Source organism: Carcharhinus amblyrhynchos, chromosome 2 (assembly GCF_965287045.1).
Source record: "Carcharhinus amblyrhynchos chromosome 2, sCarAmb.v2.hapA, whole genome shotgun sequence".
NCBI classification, from domain to species: Eukaryota; Metazoa; Chordata; class Chondrichthyes; order Carcharhiniformes; family Carcharhinidae; genus Carcharhinus; species Carcharhinus amblyrhynchos.
This window is the reverse complement of record NC_137325.1, coordinates 51,704,005-51,729,457: the sequence shown is the minus strand read 5'-3', so window position 1 is coordinate 51,729,457 and position 25,453 is coordinate 51,704,005. Positions and strand designations below refer to the sequence as shown.

The 25,453-nt window shown below is 40.3% G+C and overlaps 1 protein-coding gene across 1 annotated transcript in view; it reads right to left on the bottom strand.

The window, feature by feature from the left end:
* The window catches only part of pde11al (phosphodiesterase 11a, like), a 270,592-nt gene that overhangs the window by 28,215 nt on the left and 216,924 nt on the right, over positions 1-25,453 (bottom strand). The window contains exons 16-18 of the mRNA XM_080216102.1: positions 6,400-6,500; positions 5,220-5,297; positions 1,650-1,713 (exon numbers count right to left, since the gene is read on the bottom strand). Of these exons, the coding sequence (XP_080072228.1) occupies positions 1,650-1,713; positions 5,220-5,297; positions 6,400-6,500 (243 nt within the window). The remainder of the gene's footprint in view (positions 1-1,649; positions 1,714-5,219; positions 5,298-6,399; positions 6,501-25,453) is intronic.

Below are 25,453 nucleotides of genomic sequence, written 5' to 3'. Positions count from 1 at the left end.
TAGAAGATCAGCCATGATTTAGTTGAATAGCAGAGCAGGCAGGAGGAGTTGAATGATCTACTCTGTTCCTAATTTCTATGTTCCTATGTTCCATGGTTATGCATGTAAATCTTTACTTATTCATCAGATATTCCACAAAATGTTGTGATTTATGAGCCCTCTGTTGCAAAATGTCATTATGTTACTTGTATGCATCTTCTTCATGATGAAATTGAAGCATGATTCCTCATGTTTTTCAGTAACACTGATAATTTTCCTTTAATAAAGAACAGCATTAGAAAATCCATATACTTTATGGCATAGAAATCGCTCATCATGTAAATAGGACTGGGCAATGTTGCATATGTAAATAGGTTCCACTATAGTTAGACAGATTGCTTCATAATTCACAAAAAGAATAAATCATTTTTCTGCCATCCCAAATGAGATTAGGTGCAATAACTCAAAGAGCAATTACTTTCCCTTATCTAATTTACTGGGTGCAGTAATTAACTTAGGACATTTTCTGTACTTGATGTCCATATCATGATATTGAGTGGGTGCTTATTGCTCATGCCAAGGGCACTATATGAATCTTGAAATATCACGAGCCTAATAGGGACGGTTCTTGGAAGAAATCGGGATGTATATCCAACCTTTGCCAGTCTAGGGAAGAGAAAATGCTCCATTGTGGTTAATGTACTATTATGGTAAGAAGAGTACATGTTAATGTTTGAGTAAAAATCTTTCAGTTTCATCGTAGTCCAATTTAGTTTTTAAAATTTTAATTTGCATTTCTTGCCTTTATGTTTAACTGAAAATTAAAAGGATGGAATTTTCCAGCCTCTCCCACTGGCAAAATCTTGCAATCCCACCAAAGTCAACGGGGATTTAAATAGATTACTGCATCTGCCATGGGAAAATACACCACGGCAGGGATGGAAAACCTCAAAGATGGTCTTAAATGATAAGCATTCAAGTTTATCTATGTCAGGATCTTCCCTTTGTCCCTTGGATACTTTAGATGATAACACGATGAGCATGCACATTCCAAAAGCAAATATACTTTGTGGATCCTGGAGATTTGCTTTACTGAAGATAACATCTGCTTTCTGAACATTTTTTTCCCTTGGTTTTGGAAACATCAGACAGCATGGAGTGCATGATCAAATCACAGGAAGAAAGGGAAAATTTTGGCAATGCTCCCTTTTAAAATGACAAACAAAAAGGTGGATTTCCATTGCAACAGAAATAACTATGTTGCAGTTAAACAGAATTTTATATGAGAGCATTTGTATCTAGGGCATAGAAGAACTTTGTTGTAGAATATTAGCTTTTGCAATTGAACTAAAAAACTTGTAGCACAATAGTTGATTCTAGAGTCATTGCAAAAAGTATAGAATCTGATCTAAACTTAACCTGTGTTTATGTCTGACTCAATGCAACATTTTTCAGCCAGAATTTGTGCAAGTCACTTCTCTTGGGCACTGCTGTCCCAAATATTAATGACAAAAAGTATCTGATATTCTGAATCTACTTTAAAGCAATGGGAAAACTGCAGAATATAAAATGAAACTGGGAATAAATGTGCAACTTTACATCTATTAATACTGTAGTTTTAGTGCATTTCTTACACCAGGTCATGATGGGCAAGGGCTTCTGGTACTCACCTGTTTAGATATCTCCCAAGGCTTTGTTACTGCTCCTAAATCACAGGCTGTCATCAGCATAGATCTGATGTTTCAAAATAAAATGCAGTAGTCACTTCATCACTATTCATGACAAGTGAAATTGAATGTGCCTGTAAGAAATGCTGGAACAATTTGATCTTGATCATCACAACACTTTAAAATGCTTTATTACAATTTATCTTTTTTCTTTGAACTTTTGCACCTCCTGTTGACTTCTCAATTATATTTTCCTTTCAAGAAAACAACTATTATTGGATCCCTAATTATAGATTTCACTGCAGTTTGGATACACACTGGAGTGGGGCAAAAGAAATGATTTTGCAACAGGTTGCCTGAGCCTTCTCCACATTACATGTGGCAAGACATTTACTGCATGCAAATAATGCTTAATATCATTTTGCTGGAAACATAGGCCAAAATATCACCCAGGATCTCATTTCTTAAAAAAATAAAGTTGCAGTGTCCCATAGAGAACAGGCACAGAATAAATAGGTGGGAAGCTGTCACTAGTAAAATAATTAAGTGGTCTCAATGTTATCAAAATTCAAATAATTTAGAAATGTTAGCAGAAGTGAATTATAGTAGAGCTATTGATGGATTTTTTTTCTTTCAAAGGAATTCAGCGTTGCAACATGAACTCCTGGAACTGATAGAGTCAGTGATGTTGGTAGCAAATGCAGAAAATAACATTCCCTGTGGCTCACCAGTCAGCTATGCAGCAATTCACCAAATTTATTTATTCCACCAAAGGTAGAATATAAGAACATAGAACACTACAGCACAAACAGGACCTTTGGCCCACAAGTTGCGCCGATCATATCCATACCCACCAGGCCATAGAACTATCTGTAACTCCCAATCCTGTTAAATCCCATGTACTCATCCAGAAGTCTTTTAAAAGACCCCAGCGAGTTCACTTCTACCACCACCGACAGCAGCCGATTCCACTCACTCACCACCCTCTGAGTGAAAAACTTACCCCTAACATTTCCTCTGTATTTGCTCCCCAGCACCTTAAACCTGTGTCCTCTTGTAGCGACCATTTCAGCCCTGGGAAATGGCCTCCAAGAATCCACCCTATCTATTCCCCTCAACATTTTATAAACCTCTATCAGGTCGCCTCTCAACCTTCGTCTCTCCAGGGAGAAAAGACCTAGCTCCCTCAACCTATCTTCATAAGGCATGTCTCCCAATCCAGGCAACATCCTTGTAAATCTCCTCTGCACCCTCTCAATAGCTTCCACATCCTTCCTGTAGTGAGGCGACCCGAACTGCACACAGTACTCCAAGTGGGGTCTGACAAGGGTCTTATAAAGTTGCAGCATTACCTCCCGACTCCTAAACTCAATCCCTCGAATAGTGAAGGCCAGTACACCATACGCCTTCTTGACCACATCCTCCACTTGCGAGGGCGATTTAAGAGTCCTATGGACCCGGACCTCAAGGTCCTTCTGCTCCTCAACACTGCTAAGACTCCTACCCTTGATATTGTACTCCTTCATCCCATTGGACCTACCAAAATGGACCACTACGCATTTATCCGCATTGAGGTCCATCTGCCACTTCTCCGCCCAGTCTTGCATCCTATCTATGTCACGCTGCAACTTCTGACATCCCTCCAGACTATCCACAACGCCACCAACCATCGTGTCATCAGCGAACTTACTAATCCATCCCTCCAATTCCTCAACCAGGTCATTTGTGAAAATGACAAACAGCAAGGGTCTGAGAACAGATCCCTGGGGCATTCCACTGGTGACCGACCTCCAAGCAGAAAAAGACCCATTCACAATACTCTCTGCCTTCTGCAGGCAAGCCAGTTCTGGATCCACGAGGCCAAAGCCCCTTGGATACCATGCCCTCTCACCTTCTCAAGAAGTCTTGCATGGGGGACCTTTTCAAACACCTTGCTGAAGTCTGTGTAAACCACATCCACCACTCTGCCTTCGTCAATGTGTTCAGTCACATTATTGAAGAACTCAACTAGGCTTGTAAGGCACGACCTGCCCTTGACAAAGCCGTTCTGACTAATTCTGATCATACTAAACTTCTCTAAATGCTCGTTAATCCTGTCTCTCAGAATCCTCTCCATCAACTTACCAACGACTGAGGTTAGACTCACCGGTCGGTAATTTCCCGGGCTATCCCTGTTCCCTTTCTTGAAAATAAGAACCACATCAGCAATCCTCCAACCCTCCGGAACCTCTCCCATCTCCATCGACAACGCAAAGATCATCGCCTGGGGCTCTGCAATCACTTCCCTCACCTCCCACAGTAACGTGGGGTACATCCCATCCGGTCCCGGTGACTTATCTATCTTGATAGAGTTTAAAAGTTCCAACCATTCTCTTTCTTAACGTCCACAGGTACTTAATAAGTTAATCATATGCTTTATCAGGATGGAGATGTCTGTGACACACAATAACCAAATTGAAATGGTCACGGAACTGCATGAGAAACAGGATCTGATTGAGCCCTGTGTTGCAATTAGTTTTTATTCCATTTGCCCAAACTTGGTCCAAGGTTAGGTATCTATACATCAACTTGAAAAGCGAAGTTTCTGAACTATTTCATCCTATCCACAAGTTACAATTTAATTAAATTCCTACTGAAACTGGGATATAGGATACTTTAACTTCGTGGATGCCCTTGCCAGCATCTTTTGATATTGCCCCAAGCAGATACAAGATTAAGAGCCAGATTTGATCGCTGGTTTACTGGTCAAAAATCCTACCCAGTGATGAACATTGCAGCACACAAACAATGCAAAATCATGTTTCAAATGGAGTTAAAATAATACTGTCGCATCTGCCAAGTGAGGACAACCCTGGACTCTACTGTGGTCTTTCCTCGCACTCTCCATTAGCCTTCTAATCAAATAATCACTCAACACTTATTATTCAGAATCATGTGTAATTTTTTAGCTACAGTGTAGGCATCAGAGATCCAGCACTGCTGCTCGAACTATCCCTAACATCAGCCTCTGCTTTCGTGAAGTATAGACTGAGTTAAAAAAATTAGAGAGAAATGTATAAAAAATAGGAACTTTAAAGGTATGTCAAAGTTCTTTAAAACTCTAACCTAAGTAAAGCAATTAAAGTCAAAATTAAACACCTTGCATTTATATAGTGCCTTTCATTATTGGGTGGCACAGTGGTTAGCACTGCTCCCTCACAGCATCAGGGACCCGGGTTCAATTCCAGCCTCAGGTCATAGTCTGTGTGAAGTTTGCACATTCTCTCTATGTCTGCATGTGTTTCCTTCAGGTGATCTAGTCTCTTCTCACAGTTTAAACATGTGCAAGGCTAGGTTGACTAGCAGTGCTAAATTGACCCTAGTATTGGGGGATTAGCACCATTACAGGAATAGGGCCTGGGTGAGATTGTGGTCGGTGCAGACTCGCTCGGCCCTGCACTGTAGGGATTCTGATTCATATAGCAAAACAAATTTGTTCCTCTTTAACATGTTGCTTCATTGAAAATTAGATTAAATAAAAGTATTACAATCACAATGAACAAAAGACAAAACATTTTCAGAATCTTGTTTTACCTCAACATTTCCCTGTGCTTCTCAAGATGCCAGTTAAATTCCCCAGATATTACAAACTCAAAGAACTTTGTGCGCTGCCTGCATTTAAATGAGAAAAAGTAAATATTTTACTGTATCTGTATTAAGCAACAATGTAGCATTACAATTCTGCACACGGTTGATATACTACACTCAGGGAAATTAGCACATTCCAACAAACCAACAACTGAGTATGCCATATAACTGCTAGCATCTAATTAGCTTCAGTCAGCAATAAATGTTGATATATGAGCAATCTGCTAATTATTTGATTAAATGAAACAGGTTTTAAAATGCTTACTTTAACATACTAAAAATACAAATGGCCAGTAATACAGACCAAATTGAACCAGCCTACAGTATTACAATTAATACATCTGATAAAGTTCATTCACAGTGCAGCAATAAACTTGGCCAAATAACTTGCTAATCTCCTCAATACTTCTGATTCAATAAATGCTTAGTTTTCAAATAACTGTTAAATGTAGCTTGAGGAATGAACTCTTCAGAGCAAACCACCTTGGCACGCTTAAATTTTTCCTGGGAGTTTGTGCACGGTTACAGGTACTGGGTACAGCTTTGGGTGAGTTCAGCAGTCCTCATGAGCTTTGGACAGGCCCATTTTGTTCATGTGCAATTTTGTACTTCACGAATCACACAAGAAGAAAGGATTTTTTCCCTTTCGGCACAAATGTGCCTCATCACATCCCAAACTACTTGATGACCAGTGGATTATTTTGAAGATTAATCACTATTGTTGTGTAGAGAAACATGGTAGCTAATCTGCTTATGGTACAGAGGGAGGAATAATGTATTGAGCATTCCATGAGTGACACTAGGAGAATTTTCAGCTCTTTCTTTGAATAGTGGCAGGAAATCTTTTACACCTGCATGAGCAGGGCCTCAATTCAAGACCCCATCCAATGGATTGCACTTTGAATGGTGCAGTACATGTTCTATTGAAGTGCTCATCTAGCAAACAGGCTCAGATCCTGAAGTAGGTCTTGAATCTTCTGACTAAAAGGCAAGTATGCTACCAACTTTACAACTGGCTACCAAATTGACAAAGTAGTACATTTATTAAACAACATTCATTTATAGTATTAACAATAAGAAAATTAGATGTAATGTGTTGTATTTAGTCTGTAATAGAAACACTTACTCAAAATGAAGCATGAGGTCAGTGGACAGGATGGCTTGTTTTAGTAGCTGCATCAAATCACTGTAGTCTTTGGATGAAAGGTTGGCAAAAATGTTGTGTCCCTAAAGTTAAGGGAAAGGTGCAGCATCTTAATGCAAATGTATAAAAGGTTAAACAGCTATTTCTGGAGATTTTGAAAATCATGTTTAAATTAAAGCCAGTGAAAAGATGTTACATTTTTAAAAGTGAAATTCAGTGTTTGAAGAACTCAGCAAAAAGGTTGCATACTTATTTAGTTAATTTCCTTTATTTATTAAAATGATTTGATAAGTGTAAAGCTATTTTGTTATACTTCTCTGATACAATCTTTATGCTGTTCAAATTAGGAATTGGGGAAGAATATTGCTGACATTTCATAACAGATATTGGGCGCCAGTCTCCTGTTTTTGATCCAAGTGCTTCCATAAGACGGAACACCAAAGTGTTTCCTGCTGGTATTAGCTACGATTCCCAGATGGGAGTCAATTATCATTAGGGGAAAAAAAATCCTCCATGGGAAACATCTCCTGCTTTACAGAGATCGGAGTACTTTTTTAATGGGACATGGCGATCTCTGCTGTCAAGGGGAGCACACCCAACCCTTCAGCACAGAGGGACATCCCCCAACACTACTAAAAGAATAGGTGACCCTCTCACACCTTACAGGCATGAGCATAGCGAGACCTCCCCGCCAATCAGGGCCCTCACTTCCTATGCCCCCACTCCGATATCTGGTCTGCTCAGGTGCCATACCCCTCAGGCCCCCCTTAGCAGTGCCAACCATGCACTGTCCCCAGCACCCTGACAATGGCACACTGACATTGCAGTGACTGCCAGGGTGTCACTGCCTTGGTGCTGGCGGGGGAGTAGTTCCAGCCTCTTCCAAAGCTGAAAGCTACCACTAATGCAGGCTCATTATGGGGAAAAATAAGTTACCAAGGCCTTCAGATCAAAGAACAAGCCTGTTTAAAAATACTGCAGTTTATAACAAGCATTAGGATCATAACAACTAGGAGCATTAGTAGTCAATTCAGCCCCCCAAGCTTGCTCCACCATTTAATATATCATGGCTGACCTCATCTCAGCCTCATCTCCACTTTCCTGCCCATTCACCATAGCCCTTCAAATCCTTACTAATTAAAAATCTGTCCTTCTCTTCCTTAAATTCACTCAAAGTTCTGGCATCCACTACACTCTGGCGTAGTGAATTCCACAGACTCACAGCCCTTTGAGTGAAGTAATTCCTCCTCATCTTTTATCATGTTTTAAATCTACTATGCCTTATCCTAAAACTATAACCTCATATTCTGGATTGCCCAGCAAGAGGAAACATCTGCTCCACATCCATAATGTCAATTTCCCCTAATCACCTTGTACCTCTCAAGTACACCACCTCATTATTTCTAAACTCCAGGAAGTATAGACCTAAGCTGCCCAATCTTGCTTCCTAAGTCAAATCCCTCACCTCTGGAATCAATCTAGTGAACCTCCTCTGAACCACCTCCAATGAAACTATATTCCTCCTCAAGTAAGGGGACCAAAACTGTACACAATGTTCTCAGTGCAGTCTCACTAATTCTTTATCAAGGACCAGGAACATTTTGCTATTTTTATATTCTATTCCTTTAATGCTAAATGCCAAGATTCCATTTGCCTTCTTTATTACCTGCGGTATCTGTATTTTAGTTGTCTGCGATTCATGCACAAGGACACCCAGATCCCTCTGCATTGAAGGACTACAAAGTTTCTCTCCATTTGGATAATATTTTTCTTTTGTATTTTACCTACCAAAATGGAAAACCTAACACTTATCAACATTGAACTTCACTGACCAAATTTTGCTCCATTCACTTAACCTATCCATATCCATTTCTAAATATCGTATTTCATTATTGTAATTTACTATCCCACCAATATGGTGTCATCTGCAAATTAAGCTATGGTTTCTACTATTCCTGCATGTTAATAAACATTTGGTTAGAAAAGAGGAAGTGAAAGTTCCTGACTGCTAAGAATCAGATTCCTGTCAATCAGAACAAGCCTGTTTATTAACAGTGCAGTTAGAAAAGAGAAAGTACTTGAAATGTACTCAACCGTAAAGGAAACAAAAAGAAACAAAGCTCTTGCCTGCTGTGTAATACCCTGGACCTGTCATCAAGAAGCCATTTAAAGGAACTAGAGTGTGAAATTGAATGTAAACAAAGCTTTTCAAAATATTTGAGCTTTCTAGGAAGGCTCAGAGACCAGAGGAAAATGCAGCGTTAAAAGAATGGGGCTAAGTGAGCAGCTGTGGTGAAAAGAGGAAGTACTTGAGGTTTATTGGATTGTCTCATTATGAACTGTTAGATCTGCTCTGCAGCTGTCAATCAGAGCAATTCAAAGAGGCCAGGCTGCACCTGTGGCTCATCCATGCTACAAAAGGAAATCCCACGAGTGAAAATGACATCCTGTCAGTCAGAGGACTTAAAAGGGCCTGCACACACCTGGGACTTCTGAGAGAGGACAAGGGAATCTCTTCTGTAGAATTGAGTGCTGCAGTGATCTTGATGGCTTCTAGGCGTCAAGGGAGCATGGGTAGTAAAGTTTCCAGGCCACTTCAAAAGATTCATAATACACAAACAGTAGTAAAAATTTCTAACTCACGGCAGCCTGAGATCACCATGCTAAGAGTGACCTCCACTTTTCCCACTGGTTATAAGGGGCAGTCCAGCTATGAGACTGCCATTCTGGGTGAGAGTCCAGAAATCAACCGTTTGCCCCTTGCCCCAGCCCACTCAACCCTCTCTGCATCTGGCAGTGGCAGACGTGCACATGGGCAGTGAACTTACTCTTTGCCTCCTCCTTGGAGCCCAAGGCGTCAGATCCATGTTTGTCAGGGCCTGTATTGTTTGGTACTAGCTGGACAATGTGGTGGGGTGAGGGGGGGAGTGGGTGGTGGTGGCATGGGCCAGTGCTGAACCTGCCTGCAGCCAGTGGGAGTGCAGAATTGCCCCCATTATCTGTGCATATATTATAAAGAAATACATAAAAGCAAACCTAAAAGTCATATCATTTTGGAGAATGGCAATGTCGGCAAATTCAGTTAAAAAAAATTAAATCTGGGAAATAGGTAAATATTGAAAATAAACAAATCTGAATAACAGGGGTTTTGATTTTACTTTGCTGCAATAAATGTGTAGGAACTGGAATCCCAGTGACCTTGCTCCCAACTCTACCAAAGTATTCATGATCAGGGATGGGTCAGTTAACTTCAATAATTCCAGATACATTGTTGGAAAGACATTCTGGGGAGAAACTGTGGAGCCTATCTGAAAATCACACTGGCTTTGAAAATGTGATTTCATTGTATTTGTCTGTCATCCTCTAGGCTAAGGCTAGATATCCCTCTTGGCACCACAATTATGTTCATCCCCTGGTCTGAGTACTGGTATCTTTCCAAGGTCCAAATCATTAGGAGCTGAGTAAACATGAACAACATGAGTTCTGATAGGTTATTGCATAAGGCAAGCCTCAATACTGAATGACTCAATATCAGGGAAATGAGTTGGAATTGAGATGGATGTGGAAGGATTGGAAAAAGGGTCCCTGTTTTGTGCCAGGCTTGATCATGAGTTAATAAGATTGCTAGAGACACAAAGGGACAAAAACAGAAGCTTTGACTGAAGATGGGCGAGGAGAAAGCCTATGTTCAAATTAGAGTAATTATAATACTTAAATGCACTCAATAATGCCAGGTTGCTGTTCTACAGGGACGTGTTGACCTCCAGTGCTTGGGCAAAGTCACCATTCTACATAAGCTATCTTTGATAGTGAGCTCTCATAGGCTATCTGGCTGAAGAAGACATTACAGTGGAACCCCAATTTTATTCCATTTGACACTCATATACACTTATTTTTGGTCAAGTTTGCTGGAGTGATTTGAAGTAGGAGCCCTAGTTGATTCATTATTATGCCGCTCCCTCTACTTCTCTTACCAGACATACTAGGTCCCACAGTAGCACCCCTATTGCCGTTACATCTGAAATCAATAAACTTATCACACATTGACCAGTATCTCTCACTATTCCAGTTGATATGCACTTGTGAACAATGATAATCATAATTTACTTGTTAACTGAACATTATGGCTAAATATAGTAGAAAGGGGTAGCCATCTACATGCAGACAAGTTGAGCCTGAATTCTCCTAACTGCAGAGAGTTTGGGCTAATTTAACATTGCCTTTTTTCATCTGTAAATACTCATGCGATATATTTATCCAGAGCACAGAGTTTCCACTGAGCACTAATGATTGTTGTTAATATTTAGAATGACTAATAGCCAATTAACCTCATAATGAGGAATGCAAAATAGAGACAATGTCTACATGCTATTTTAATGACAAAAAAAGCATTAAACACTGGCAGTATGTAGGCAAATTGAAATTACATAGCATATAAACCATTAGAAGTGCAAACAGGAACCTACTGCATTTACATCAGTCAGGCAACTGGAGATGCACAGCAGTCGGAAGATGCTGGCAATGAACCCTGAAGCACCTTACAAAGTCCCTGTGAAATGACTTGTTTCTAACTGCATAATGACTTTCTGGACAAAGCAGAACTGTCCACTTGAAAAATGCTCAGCACTGCAAAGTGAATGAATATATTCCCATTTTGAACGTGAATGAAAATATTGCTGCATTTTCCATTGAGTTAGCACTAATACTGAACATGAGACCTGGCAGAATTTTCTTCAGTCACCGGCTAATAAACAGAACCATCTGTCAATCCATCATGTCTAAATGTCTGCATAAAATAAATCAGATGGTGGAGCTTTAATAAAGTGGTCCATTCCATAATACCAATGCCTAAACCGAATGCAAAAGCACAACACATCACACGCATCACAGAACACCTCACAATCTGGCATTCCTATTAAGACTGAAGTGCAGAATGTAGCAGCAGTGAAACAGGCCATTTGACCCATCAATTTCCACACTCCCTATAAACTATTCAGTCCAATCCCATTCTCTTGTTCTCTCCCACACCTTTGCGTGGTTGAAATATCCATGTTTCTTCCAACTGTTTTTCCTTTACAGCACAGTACAGTCTTGTGCCTCTTCTCCACTGCCATGAATACTTGAATGCGTCCCTTGGAAATCAGAAAGAGATATAGTACTCCAGACATGGTCAAGAGTGATTTCCTTCACCTTGTGTGCCACTGTTTTGGCTTTGTAGTTCAACATTCTAGTTGTTTTATTGAAGACTAGTCTGCCTTTGTAGGACATATTCAGCATCTTTTCAAAAGTCTTTTTCAGTTTCGTCTCTGGCTACTCTGACACCATTGACATAATTAACAGTAAAGTTGAAGAGGCCCATGACTAATACTTTACAATTACCTGCATTAAGTTTAATCTGCCCTTGTTTCTGCCTGTTGTGATCAGGTGAAGAAGGTGAAATGGTTACTTCTCTTCACCCATGCCTCTTTTGACTGCAACAGGATTTTTTTTAAAGGATATGATTGCCAATTCAGTGAGTGTTTTAACTGTTTAAGTCCTGTGACTGTAAACGACACAGACAAGTTTCCTTGAATTTTTTTACAAAAATGAAAAAGAGGCTCGATTTTGTTGTACTTATCCCAGTCTAATGCTCCAACTTTTACACACACTTGAAGTTCACACATACACGATGAGTTACGGAGTGCAAGGATAGATTAAGCAGGCTTTTTAGGAGTCCAGTAGAAGTTATGGGTCTTATAGATTGATAACTTGGATGATTCCTGCAGTATTCAATGTTAAGGCGGTTTAAAGATGTTGGTGATTGTAGTAAAGTCAAAGGTGACTCGCTGTGGCTTCAAGCATTAATTGATTCATTAATAATATAATAATATACACAAGGTAAGATCTGACAAAACTAATACAAGTCTACTCTCTTCCCTGCCTCCAACTGAGGTTCTTCCTTGTCGTAGGATGCGCACCCTTGCTCCTGACTGGCTTGGCTTCCCGCGCAGCCTCTCCATACGGTCCAGCCCGATCACGTGGCCCACAAAGAAGCACCTCCTTAAAGGGCCCACATTACCCCACTCCTTCTCTGCTAACTCCTGCGAATGAAACAATCAGTACATCATTAAACATAATCATACACAGTTTGACAAGACGTAAGGGACACCCAAGGAAAAACTCATCACAAAGTCAGTCAGTCTGGAGACTTCTGGACTCCGGAGGAACATCTCAATTCAGTATTATGATCTGCGGTGAGTAAAGAATCTGGGCAGGCAGATGCAAAAGGCAAACTCATCCGTCCAGGGTCGACATCCTCCTCAGTAACTACTATCTTCTTGGCTTCAGAAACTGTTGGTTGCCTTGGCTCCACATTAACAACAGGGATTCTTGGATCAGCAACAGGCAAACATGAGTCCACCGCAGCAAACACCTATTGGTCCTCTGTATCTGGCCCAACTCTCTTCCTCAGATGATTCACATGTGTTTCTTACAAGGCAACCTTGTACTTATACAATGTAGGAGACCGGTCCCATTCTGTAGCCATCACACACTTCATTAATTGGACATCCAGCCATTTAGAATAAGCTTCAACCAGGATGAGGAACATACGTCCCATGAACAGTCCTGCAAAGTGTTTGTGCAATCTTGATCGTGGCCGACCCAGCCACTTCCATGGATGAGTATTTGCTAGTAGCAGCAATAACCACTGGGCTTTACAATTCGGGCCTTAACTGACCATTTTTACAATTTCTTTATCGATACTCGGCCATCAAACAACATCGGGCGAGTTTGTCTGGGGGCTGTGTCATATAATTCCTGTAATAGAAGTTGTTGCTCCTAGTGTGGCACCATGACATAAGCTCCTCACAATAACACACTATCCTCATGTGTTATCGCCATCTTATGTTGCAGGTAAGATCTGATTTGCTCTGACATAAAGTATTGCACCACCATCCTCTTAACTTTTCACAACACTGGGTCCCTTTCAGTTCAGGGTTTTATATGAATAGCTCTATTGTGTGCAGTGCCAACACTATTTTTCATGGTACAGACGGTAACATTACTGCATCCACAATCAATACTTGCATCCTTAGCCTATGCTGGAGAGAGAAGCTGTATGCAACGAGCAATAGAGCCTATCTCTTCCCACTCGCAGAGGCAATTGGTCGCACAGGTTTATCCTCTCAGAATAAACCTAATAATGGCTTGTGATCTGATGCCATGGTGAAATACCTACCCTATATATATTGATAAAACTTGTTCACTACATAAATTATTGCCAGACATTGTCAATCCAAGAATACTTTTTCTCAGCATCTGATAAGATTCTTGACACAAAAGCAATTGGTTTCTCTACCCTACCTGATATCTTGTGGAACAAAACTGCTCCTAGTCCATATGGTGATGCATTGTTTTGATTGGATCAAGGTGTACAAGCAATGTTGATGACTGTAAGGCTTTACTTTTGTAAACTCCTGTATTTGTGCCTCTCCCCATTTCCATCACTGATGCTTCTTTGAAAGCTGGTGAAGTTGGGCTAAGATTGTAGACACGTTTTTAAACATCTGCCTTAATAATTCACAATTCCTAGGAATGATTTTAACTCCAATACATTTTTAAGCTGCAGTACTTCCTTTATGGCTTTGAATTTATCCTCCAAAAGATGTGAGCCTTCAGTGTCTACCTTAAACCTCAGGTATGTAACTTCATCCATCTGGAAAGTGCATTTCTCTCATTTCAAACGGATGCCCACTTCTTTAAATCGTCTTAGAACCCTCTCTCAGTTGGCCCTGTGGAATGCTCAGGAATGCTTCCATAATTAGAATGTCATCAAGGAATGCCCTACAATAAATTTTCTATTGTATGCTGGAAAATGGCGCAGGCCGATGAGACTCTAAAGGGTTAATGTGTGTACTTGTGGATGCTGATGATAACGAACCACTGGAAATCTTCATTTAACTCCATCTGCTGATAGGCGCAACTGAGTTCTAATCTGATATACTTAAGGCTGCCTGTTAATTTGGCACAGATGTCCTCAATTCTCAGAATAGGATATCTATGTATCTGAGCTCTTCAGTTTACAGTTAATTTTTAATCCCCAAGATTTCTACAGTGCAATCTGGTTTTAGAATAGGGACTATAGCCACAGCCCATTCAGAAAACTGTACAGATTTTATGACACCCAAGTCTTCCAATCTTCCTAACTCTACTTCTACTTTACGATGGAGTGCATAAGGCACTGCTTGGCCCTGAAAAAATATGGGTGTTACCTTGGGGTTGAAATAAATTTTGGCTTTAGCCCCTTTTATTTGTCCTAGTTCCTTTGAGGAAACCTCAGAATATCTGTACAGTAGCTCTTGAAACGCTCCCCCCAAATATTTAATATCTCCAACCACTCTAATTTTATCTGCTTCAACTAATTTCAGTCCATGAAACAAGGTCTGTGACACTCAATCACTAGAATTGTGCCGTTTGGTTTCTGTCGGATACTGTGACTGGCCCTGTTTTCAACATCCCTCCGGAGACGAAATGGCTAAATAGACAAAATGGCTCCTGAATCACTCAATCGCAAGGGTTACAGACCTTTTTGAAGGTATCGGAATATTTGCTCTCCTATGACTCCTGTGTCAATGTCCATTTTAAGAGGTCTGCCACTGACAATTATGGCTATTTCTGAAGGAGGCAACTTATTGAGTTGGACCTAGTTTAAAGTATACAATTTGGATCCCCTAATGGGCTCCTCATCCAGTTCATTTAACAGAATTAAACTAACTGTTGTTTTATTGCAAATTCTGTCCTGCTTCCTTCATTCTACACCATGCTTGTAAACAACCCTTCCATTTGCAACAGAAACATATGCAGGCCAGAGATTTACCGACCTGTCCACCACAGGAATCTGAATAGGCAAGGGAAGGACTATGGAAAGGTCCATTGACTTGGGCAGGATTTTACAGTTTTGAGACAAACGAGGCCGTAAAATTCCACCTATAATTCTGCACCAGCAAGTTTCTTGGGAGTGTGCTCCCTACTTCAAAAACAAGCTTCCACCTCTAGTGCTGTATTACTCTTCTCAGGCTCCCCTGAGGGCAGGGATAACATCGTGGCACATTTTCTACACTAAGCGTCATAAGATTGTGTTTTCAAACTCACCAGCAAACAAATCTGAAACTCTCTTGTTTTCTTGCTCGTTCGGCACTTTGAATTTTTTTCACAAGATTGCACCCACTGGACAGGATTTTATGGCCTTGATCATCCTGAAACTACACAATCCCACCCGAGGTCAACAGACCTTTCCATGCACCGCCCCTTGCCCGCTCCAATTCCTGTGGCGGGCAGGCTGGTAAAATTCCAGCAACTATGTCTGCAGCGACAGACATAAGAACATAAGAACATAAGAAATAGGAGCAGGAGTAGGCCATCTAGCCCTTCGAGCCTGCCCCGCCATTCAATAAGATCATGGCTGATCTGTCGTGGCTCAGTTCCACTTTCCCGCCCTCTCCCCATAACCCTTAATCCCTTCTCTTATCAAAAACCCATCAACCCGCTTCTTAAAAATATTTAGCGAGGCAGCCTCCACCACTTCAACGGGCAGAGAATTCCAGAGATTCACCACCCTTTGAGTGAAGAAGTTCCTCCTCAACTCCGTTCTAAACCGCCTCCCCTTTATCTTGAGGCTGTGCCCCCTAGTCCTACTGTCTTTTTTGAGCGGGAAGAGTCTCTCCACCTCTATCCTATCCATCCCATTCATCATCTTATACGTCTCAATGAGATCTCCTCTCATTCTTCTAAACTCTAACGAGTACAAGCCTAGTTTATTCAGCCTCTCCTCATAGCTCAATCCCCTCAACTCCGGTATCAGCCTAGTAAACCTCCTCTGCACTCCCTCCAGGGCCAAAATATCCTTGCGCAGGTGCGGCGCCCAAAACTGCACACAGTACTCCAGCTGCGGCCTCACCAATGCCCTATACAGCTGCAGCAAGACCTCCCTACTTTTATATTCAATCCCCCTCGCTATGAAGGCCAGCATCCCATTCGCCTTCCTGACCACCTGCTGCACCTGCAAGCTGGGTTTTTGCGATTCATGCACAAGGACCCCGAGGTCCCTCTGCACCGTCGCCTGCTGCAGTTTTTCGCCACGTAAGTAATAGTCCTTCCTACCATTCTTCCTACCAAAGTGGACCACCTCACACTTGCCAACATTAAATTCCATTTGCCATTTCCTGGCCCATTCGCCCAGCCTATCTAGATCCTTCTGCAGACTCTCCACACCCTCCGCACAATTTCGTTAAGACTTTTCAATGGGCTGTAAGTTTGTAGTCCACAGATTCAGTAGTATCACCTTTTGTTCTTCCTCTACAATGATCTTATTACTACAGAGAACTAATGCACCCTTTTGGTATATTGCCCCCAGTTTTCCACTTCTGTGACAAACGGCTCATTCTTTCCAATTAAAGACTTTTTATATGGCATTTGTACCTGTCTCTTCATAGCTTTGACACTCACTCACTCTGCCTTTTGCTGTGCACTATGATCTTCCGATAACTAACAAAGCTTTTCCTCATTGGCAGTGTACTAATGTTGAAGGTGACTTGTTATGGCTTCAAGGGATAGTTAATTTATTAAAATATAGATACAAGATACGGGTCTGACAGGACAGCGATACACATCCAGAGCTCTTGTCCTTGGCTCCAACTGAGGTTACACCCCCATCCCAGGATGTGTGCCCTTGGTCCCAGTTGGCTGCACAGCCCAGTCATTTAGCCCTCAAATGTTCATCCCATTAAGGATTGATGTTTTAAAAATCTTTGTCTGCAGCCTGTAGATAATCAAAGGGCATGGTGGCATGGAGGTACATGGGATGGGGGGAGTGGGGGAGGGGAGGGCTGGAGGGTGTAATAGCCTTTTAATGCAACTTGGCTGGAGTCTCAGAGCTGAGGTTTTCTTTGTAACTAACCTCTGGAGGCAGCTGGCCCAAATCCAACCTGATCCTGACTCCCCAAAATGATAATATAGCAGGCAGGGACACTTTTAAATAAGGTGAGCCTGTGGAGTCAGGAAGTTTCCCGACTCAACCTTCCTGCTTTCTCCATGAAAATACAGCCCTTACTGTTTTCTAAACTTCATCATTGTCTTTCTTCATTCATTGAATTTGCCTGGAATACCTAATGCCTTGAGATTAAATAATAGCCTTTCAGGTGGGACGTTGTCAAATGCCTATTAGAAATCTAGGTATGGCATGTCATGCTGTTTACCACAGTCTGCTTGGAATGTTATTTCCTGAGGGAGACAAGGTGTTTGGTGAGACAGCGCCTTTCCTTTTCTAAAAATTCATTTAAGGGATGTGGGCATCACTGGCTACATCAGCATTTATTGCCCATCCCTATTTGCCCTTCAGAAGGTGGTGGTGAGTTGCCTTCTTGAACTACTGTAGTTTATGTGGTGTAGGTACACTCACAGTGCTGTCAGGAAGGATGTTCCAGAGTTTTGACCCAGCGACATTGAAGGAATGGGTGATATATTTCCAAGTCAGGATGGTGAGTGAATTAGAGTGGATCCTCCAGGAGGTGGTATTCCTAGGTATCTGCTGCACTTGTTCTTCTAGATAGTAGTGGTTGTGGGTTTGGAAGGTACTGCCCAAGGAATCTTGGTGAGTTCCTGCAGTACATCTTGTAGATGGTACACACTACCAATTATGAATCCATGTTGACTGCTGTTAATTGGCTTATTATTGACTAATATTCTTTACCTGACTTCTACCCGATTCTGGCCTGTGTTTTCAATTCCATATCTTCTCTATTACAAAGGCAGCCTACTTTCGATACTGAAACATCACTTGCTTCTGCTGCTGAAATCATCATATTTAAAATTCCTATCCTTCTGTTCAAATCATTCAATGATCTTATCTTCCCTGTATCTGTAACCTTCTCCAGTCCTGCAAATGCTACCCTTCACTGCTTTGATTCTGGCTTCTTTTGCATTTCTCCTTCATTTTGCCTTTGGTGGCCAAGCTTCACATTCTTAAATACCACCCACCTCCCCAGGTACTTCATTGTCTCCCTAATTCTCCCTCAATTAAACTTCTCCTGTCTAAAACCTGCGATTTGAAGCAAGCTTTTGATCATCTTTCCTAACATTTCTCCTATTTTTGCATTGCTATTTAGTTTCTTATACCTATTTGAAATGCCTTGGAGAATTCTTCTAAACTAAAGATACTTATATAAAAGGAAGTTGTTGTTTTATTGAAAATCAATTTTGTTGTATTACACAAAACAGAAGTAAGATTAACGGCCTGTATTTTTGTCCACATCTGCTCTGGCCCCATTTCTGAGTGCTTATTAGCCAAACGTATATCAGTATCATCCAGTGGTCACTGACTCTTCGACTTGTCAGTGCCTCACAAGACCCTTTTGCTAGTCTTTCGCAACATTCTGAAATAAATGCTAGCTCTGTCTGAGGATTTTTGAGATCTTTTAATCTTTCTGTGATTTGATCTCATTTATTTCATATTGATTTTACCTTTTTTAACATTTGCAAATACTTGTAATCATTCAACATATTTACCATTAGCTGAAAATGTACTATTTGTCCTTATCTACAGTTCTTAATCCATTTGTATCATTTCATCTGTTTATTGAAGCCCCTGGATTTCTTTTGACTGTGGTGAGAAGTCTGCTGTTGTGCCTCTTTCTAATCTCTCTTTAATCAATCTTTTGTCATATTTCTGCATTTTTCTATATTTCAGCAATCCTTTTCCCCCTTTTCCCTGCAAATTTTATAAGAAGCCAACTTCCCTCCTTAATTTACATCTAATTTGCTTAGTAAACTATTTTGTATTATGTTTAATTAGTCAGAGCACATTTGTTTTAGCAATGTATTCAGTATACCATTAAATGTGTCTCATTTGACCTGTACTGAAGTGTTGTTGAAGAACTCCCAATTCATTTGCTTTAGTCGTGTCTTTACTTCTTTGAATTTAACCCATTTACTATTATATACCCTACTGCTGGATTTGGGAATTTTTGACTCAATTTGCTTGCTGTGCCCCACAGATGCTATGATTTCTATTTCCTGCACATAGTCTCGGTCAATCATGATTACCAGCAATGAACACTGTCTTCCTTAACATGCTTCATGTATTGTGTCAGGAAGCTATCATGCATTACATGAATGGGTGTTGAACATTATTACTTTAGGTGAGCAGTAAAGTGGCAGGCAGCTGCAGATTCACCATTAGTTGTAGATTTTGCCTGATTTACCTTTAAATCAATAAAAAGATGAAAATTGGATGTGGTGCATAATAATCTCTGTTCATGCCTATAGTGAAAATGATTCTCACTGTTTCTAACTTAGGTGCTTCTTGGTGTATATTTGGCTGATTGAAGTCTCCTATTAACATTGTCCAGTTCTCACAAACCCATCCAATCTCGAAGAGAAAACTATCCTACTTTCTCTGCTAACCTGGTTGTCTGTGGCATATCCCTAGTGTAAGCATAGATTTGGACATACTGGAAATGTCTCACTAAAGAAGTTCATTTTGTGGTTGGCCACTCATACAGAATCAACTTCATTTATTCCCAGGTGTCCCTGACATAAAGGGCAGCAGCATCGTCTTTCTTATCCAGTCTATCTTTTGTACTTGCCACATAGCGTTGAATGATAAATTTGTTTGCATTCTCTGGCATGTTCTGACAAAAAGGTCATCAACCTAAAATTTTTCTCTCCATAGATGCTGCCAAATTTGCAGTGTTTCCAGCATTTTCTGTTTCTAGTTCAGATTTTCAGCATTTAAAATACTTTTGTACTCGAAAGGAACTACTTAGAACTTTTGATCAAATTATTTAATGTGAAGACATACTAATGGTCACACAGTAAGTATAAGAAAAAAGAAAACAGTGGTGAATCATGAAGAGAATTTGGATTTAAAGGGTTCAATTCACCTGAAAACCCAAGTGCTGAACTGTAATGCATGAGTCCTCAATCATCAGGTTGTAAGTTATATATGATCAAGTATGTAATATTAAATATAGCATGTACTACAGGTATGTACTTAGTAAAAGTATGAAGACCTGACTTTTATGATTCAAGAGCATTATAAACTACAACAATAACTTGCATTTATATAGCATATTTAACATGATATTATATATTTAAGGGCTTCACAAGAGCATTTTAAAACAAAGTTTCACTCCAGCCGCATGAAGAGATATTTGGGCAGATTTTAAGGAGCAACTTAAAGGTGGAAAAAAAGATAAAGATGGGAAAATTTAAATAGGGAATTCTATAGCTTAAGCTACCAAGGATGGATGATTTTAAACTGGGAATACTCAAGAGATCAGAGCCAAAGCAGCACAGGTGTCTCAGCACAGGGCTGGAGGGATGGAGGAAATTAGAGACTAGGTCGGTCAAGACCAAGGAGGTATTTGAAAACAAAGATGAGAACTACCCACCCACAGACATTGGGATCCAAACACATGGACATCGCCTCTGCCTACTGACCAACCACCCCCCCCCCTGCCCTTTTTGGACAATGAAACGCCCCCTGTACCCATATGTAAAAGAGGAACCTCCCAGGGTAATGCTTCCCCTGTCAGAGCCCCCTGCATGTGGCACTGCCCACTTTGTATGCCTCCTTGGTAGTGCTCCCTAGGGGTGGGGGCACTGCTGGAGACAATGACTACTCTTGTCCCTCAACTCCTAGGACCTATGGGCACCTCCGCACACCTGGTGTGGTCGTCACAGCTGGTTTTCACCTGTGAAAACTAGTAATAATTTGCTGCTGAGTGGTGTCAGTTGTTGGATCATCAAGCCCTTTAATAATGTTAAAATATGTTAATGTATTGAAATCAAGTTCATGCCTTTTCTGCGCACCAGCAGAAAGCGGGAAAATCACAAACTGAAATCTCACTGGCGTAAGTCTCGTTTTTGTCTGCTTGTGAGATTTAACAGACACTACGGGATGTGCAGCAAGGCTAGCAGGGCCTCTAGATCATGGCCTCTGTCTATTTAAATACACTGGAATATTCTACGTGCCCCTGAAAGATTTTCCTCTAGACTCCTATGTGTTATTTTTCTGAGCTACTAAGAATTCAAAATGTTCAAATGCATAAAGAGGAGGGAAGGCTTCAAAGGTTATATCTGGGTCTGGCATTTGGTCTTTAAATTGCAAATGTGAAAAAGAAGAGTTTGAGGATTATTATTTATTAAAAATTCCTCTCAGATCTTTTTCATGTTGCTCCCCATGGATATGGAAGATTGAAGCTGATTTATATTTTAATCTTCTTTCACTGAATAGCTTATGATACATTAATGATGAAAACTGATTTCTATTGGGTCGGTGTTTGGAAATGTTCAATTGCCTCAGGGTTCATTAATTATTCTGGATAATTTTTTTCTCTTTTATGTGAGTGTAAAACAGTCACTGACTCACCACATTTGCATTTTAGGGAACAAAAGGTAAGATGTGAGCCATTGCTTTCTCTCTTTGGTCCCAAATGTACTCCTGTAAATAGGACATTAGCATTTACAGCATTGATACAAACTGTTGAAATATATTGACTAATTTAATTAAAGGTCACAATAATATATTCATTCTATTTATTCTTTGTAAGGGAGCACAGTCATCATAGTAACATCCTGTAGCTATAGTTTTACCAGTTGTCTGTAAAAAAGGGAGCTATGACTGACTTGGGCCGAATGGTGAATTAAGACATAATTTAATGGCTGCTATATCGTCTAGAAGAAAGGACAGACAGCATGAAGATTCACAGGTTGCATTTTTAATGCCTAATACTTGAAGAATCTGGAAACGAGTAAGGAAGAACAAAGCTGATCCTATTGGAGCACTGAAAGCACAATGATCTACCGGACAAATATATTAGTCTGGGGCCTTAAAAATATATGGTACTCTTGCTTTGTGTTCCTTGTGTCATTAGCTGTAGTGAGTGTCAGTACCTAGATGGATAGAGTGTGGGGCAGAGCAACACCAATAGCGCTGATTCAATCCTTGCACCAGCAGTGGCAGTTTGTGCAGAGCTGTCTCTTTACCTTGCCCCGCCCTTGATGTGGAGTGATGCCCCTCAAACTATATAACCAATTGTCTCTCTTTAATGGACAGTGGTGTTTAAGCTCCTATGTGGATCATGGCTAATTACCTATCAGCGTTGGAGTATTTTGAAGGATTACTCTGCACGCCCATTAGGCATCTGGGAACACTTTGCACTGCTACCTTTATATGCTACTTCAGACACATTCTTCAAAGAAAATCATTTCAGTCTGAAATACAGTTGCAAATAATGGGAAGAGGAAGCTTTTTAAGGCTTTAAGAATGCCATCAACTTTATCCTTTTCTTTAGCTTGTTGTCCATATTTGTGACTCTGCTTGTGTGAGATGTCTTGTGATGCTTTCCACTTTAAAGGAACTGAATTCAAGTTATTGTTGATCTGGAATTCCTCATTAGGAGCAGAAAATATTGTGCTGCTGCAAGTTTTGAAGGACTAGGAATGTAGGTACAGGATTAGGCCATTCAGTCCCTCCCTTTTGTGCCATAAACTGAAATCAAGACTGATCTGTACCTCAATTCCATTCATCTTTCTTGACTCCATAGCTTTAACATCCTTATCCACCAAAATGCTATCAATCTCAAATTTAAAGATATCAGTTGAACGAATTAACATTTACAGTTTTTTGTTGGAAAATGTCAATTGCATATTAATTGTGTAGAACAAAGAACATTACAGCACAGGAATAGGCCCTCTGCCCTCCAAGCCTGCACCGACCATGCTGCCCGACTTAACTAAAACCCGTAACCTTCCTATTCATGTATTTGTCAAGATGCCCCTTAAAAGTCACTACCGTATATATTAATTGTATGTAGGAATGCACTGACTAGAAACTGAACTGGGTACAGCAATATAAATACTGTGGCTACACAAGCAGGTCAGAAACTGGAAATTCTGCAGAATGTAATTCATTTCCTGGTTCCCAAAGCCTGTCCACTATCTTCTAGGCACAATCAGGAGTGTAATGGAATATTCTACACTTGCTTGCATGAGTGCAGCACCAACCACTCTCAAGAAGCTCAGGGTGCAGATGCACTGGAAAACCACCATCTGCAAGTTCCCCTCTAAGTTGCACACCATCCTGACTTGGAAATATATCACTGTTCCTTCACTGTCATTGGGCCAAAATCCTGGAACTCACTCCTTAACAGCACGGTGGGTGTTTCTATAACACATGGCCTGCAGTAGTTCAAGAAGGCAGCATGCTGCTACCTTCTCAAAGGCAATTAGGGATAGGCAATAAATGCTGTCCTAGCCAGTGATGCACACATCTCTTGAACGAATATTAAAAAAACTTTGTGGGCATTAACTAAGATTTCACTTGAAGCACTATGAATAGACGCAGATTAACATTGTTGGGTTAGGATGTGTAGTTTGATCTGTAATTCTGTAATCAAATATAAAAGTGAGTAAAAATTATCTGGAGTTCTATCCTGCACCAATGAGTTTTCTGGAATAGAACAGAGTTCCACATTTCAATCAGCCTTTTAGATCAAAGGAAGTGACTTATAAGGATGATAGAAAAAGTGATAAGCTGGAGGATTGGGAGCAATTTAGAACCCAGCAAAGGTGGACCGAGAATATGAATGCAAACTAGCAAGGAACATAAAGGCAGACTGCAAAAAAATTTTTAGGTATGCAAAAAGGGAAAAAAATAGGTAGGACAAATGTGGGTTCATTACAGGTGGGGACATAGTAATTTATAGTTGAGAATAGGGAAATTGTGGAGAAACTAAAGAGTTATTTTGCATCTGTCTTCATGGTAGAAGATACAGAAAATTGCCTAGAAACACTAGGCGACCAAGGCACTTATGGAACCAGGGAACCAGAAGAAATTAGTATTAATAAAGAGATTGTACTTGACAAGTTAACTGGATTGAAGGTTGATAAATTCCCTGGACCAGATAAGTTACATCCTAAAGTGTTAAAAAAGGTAGCTAAAGAGATATTGGACGCATTGGTAGTTCTTTTAAAATTCTAGAGATTCTAGAAAGTTTCCTGCGAGCTAGAAAGCAGCAAATCTAACCCTGCTATTTAAAAAGGGAGCAAAAGGGATAATTGAGAACTACAAATCTGTTAGTTGATGAAAATGTTAGAATCTACTAAAATGGATGTGAAACTGGATAGTTAGAAAAAATGGTCAAATTGGATCGAGTCAACATGGATTTACGAAAGGGAAATCATGTTTGACAAACTTGTTGGGAGTTGTTTAAGGACAATCTTTGGAATTCTCTCCCACTGAAGGCTGTGGAAGCTCAATTATTGAGCATATTCAAGACAAGAATCAATATATTTCTGAAAAGTAATGACATCAAGGTGAGAGCATGGGAAACCTGTAGATGATCAGCCAGGATCTAACTGAATTGCAAAGGAATTTCAAGGGACTGAATGAACTACTCCTATTTCTATGTTCCTTTGCATGAAGAGGTGTTCCCTAACTTCCCTGCTGAATGATCTGACTCTAAATTAAAATTATGTCCCTTCATCCAAGATACTCCCCTACCAGTGAAAAATGTGTTCATTTCTCAAAACTATCAATTCCGTTCAAAATCCTAAAAATCTCAATCACCTCCTTGACCTCCTCTATTCCAATGAATATTGCCTTGGTTTATGTCAACTCAAGTCTCTTATAACATTAGTAACATTTCGTTGAACCTGTGCTGCAATTTTTCCAAGGACAAAATATTCTAAGATGTGATGCACTATACATGGCACTCCAGATGAATACTTGTGATAACACAGCTTCCCTTTTATATTCTTGCCTGTTAAGTACAAAGGATAACATTCCATTTGCCATTTTGATAATTTTTTGTCCCTCAGAACTACATTTTAGTAATCTGTGTACATGAGCTTTAAATCTTTTCTGGAACCACCATAGTTTCTAGATTTTCATCACTTAAATAATATTCTTCTTTATCCTTTGGTGGTCCAATATGCTTGATCTCACTTATGCCTGCATTGACAGCCATCTGCCACTGTTTTCCCCTCTCTTAAT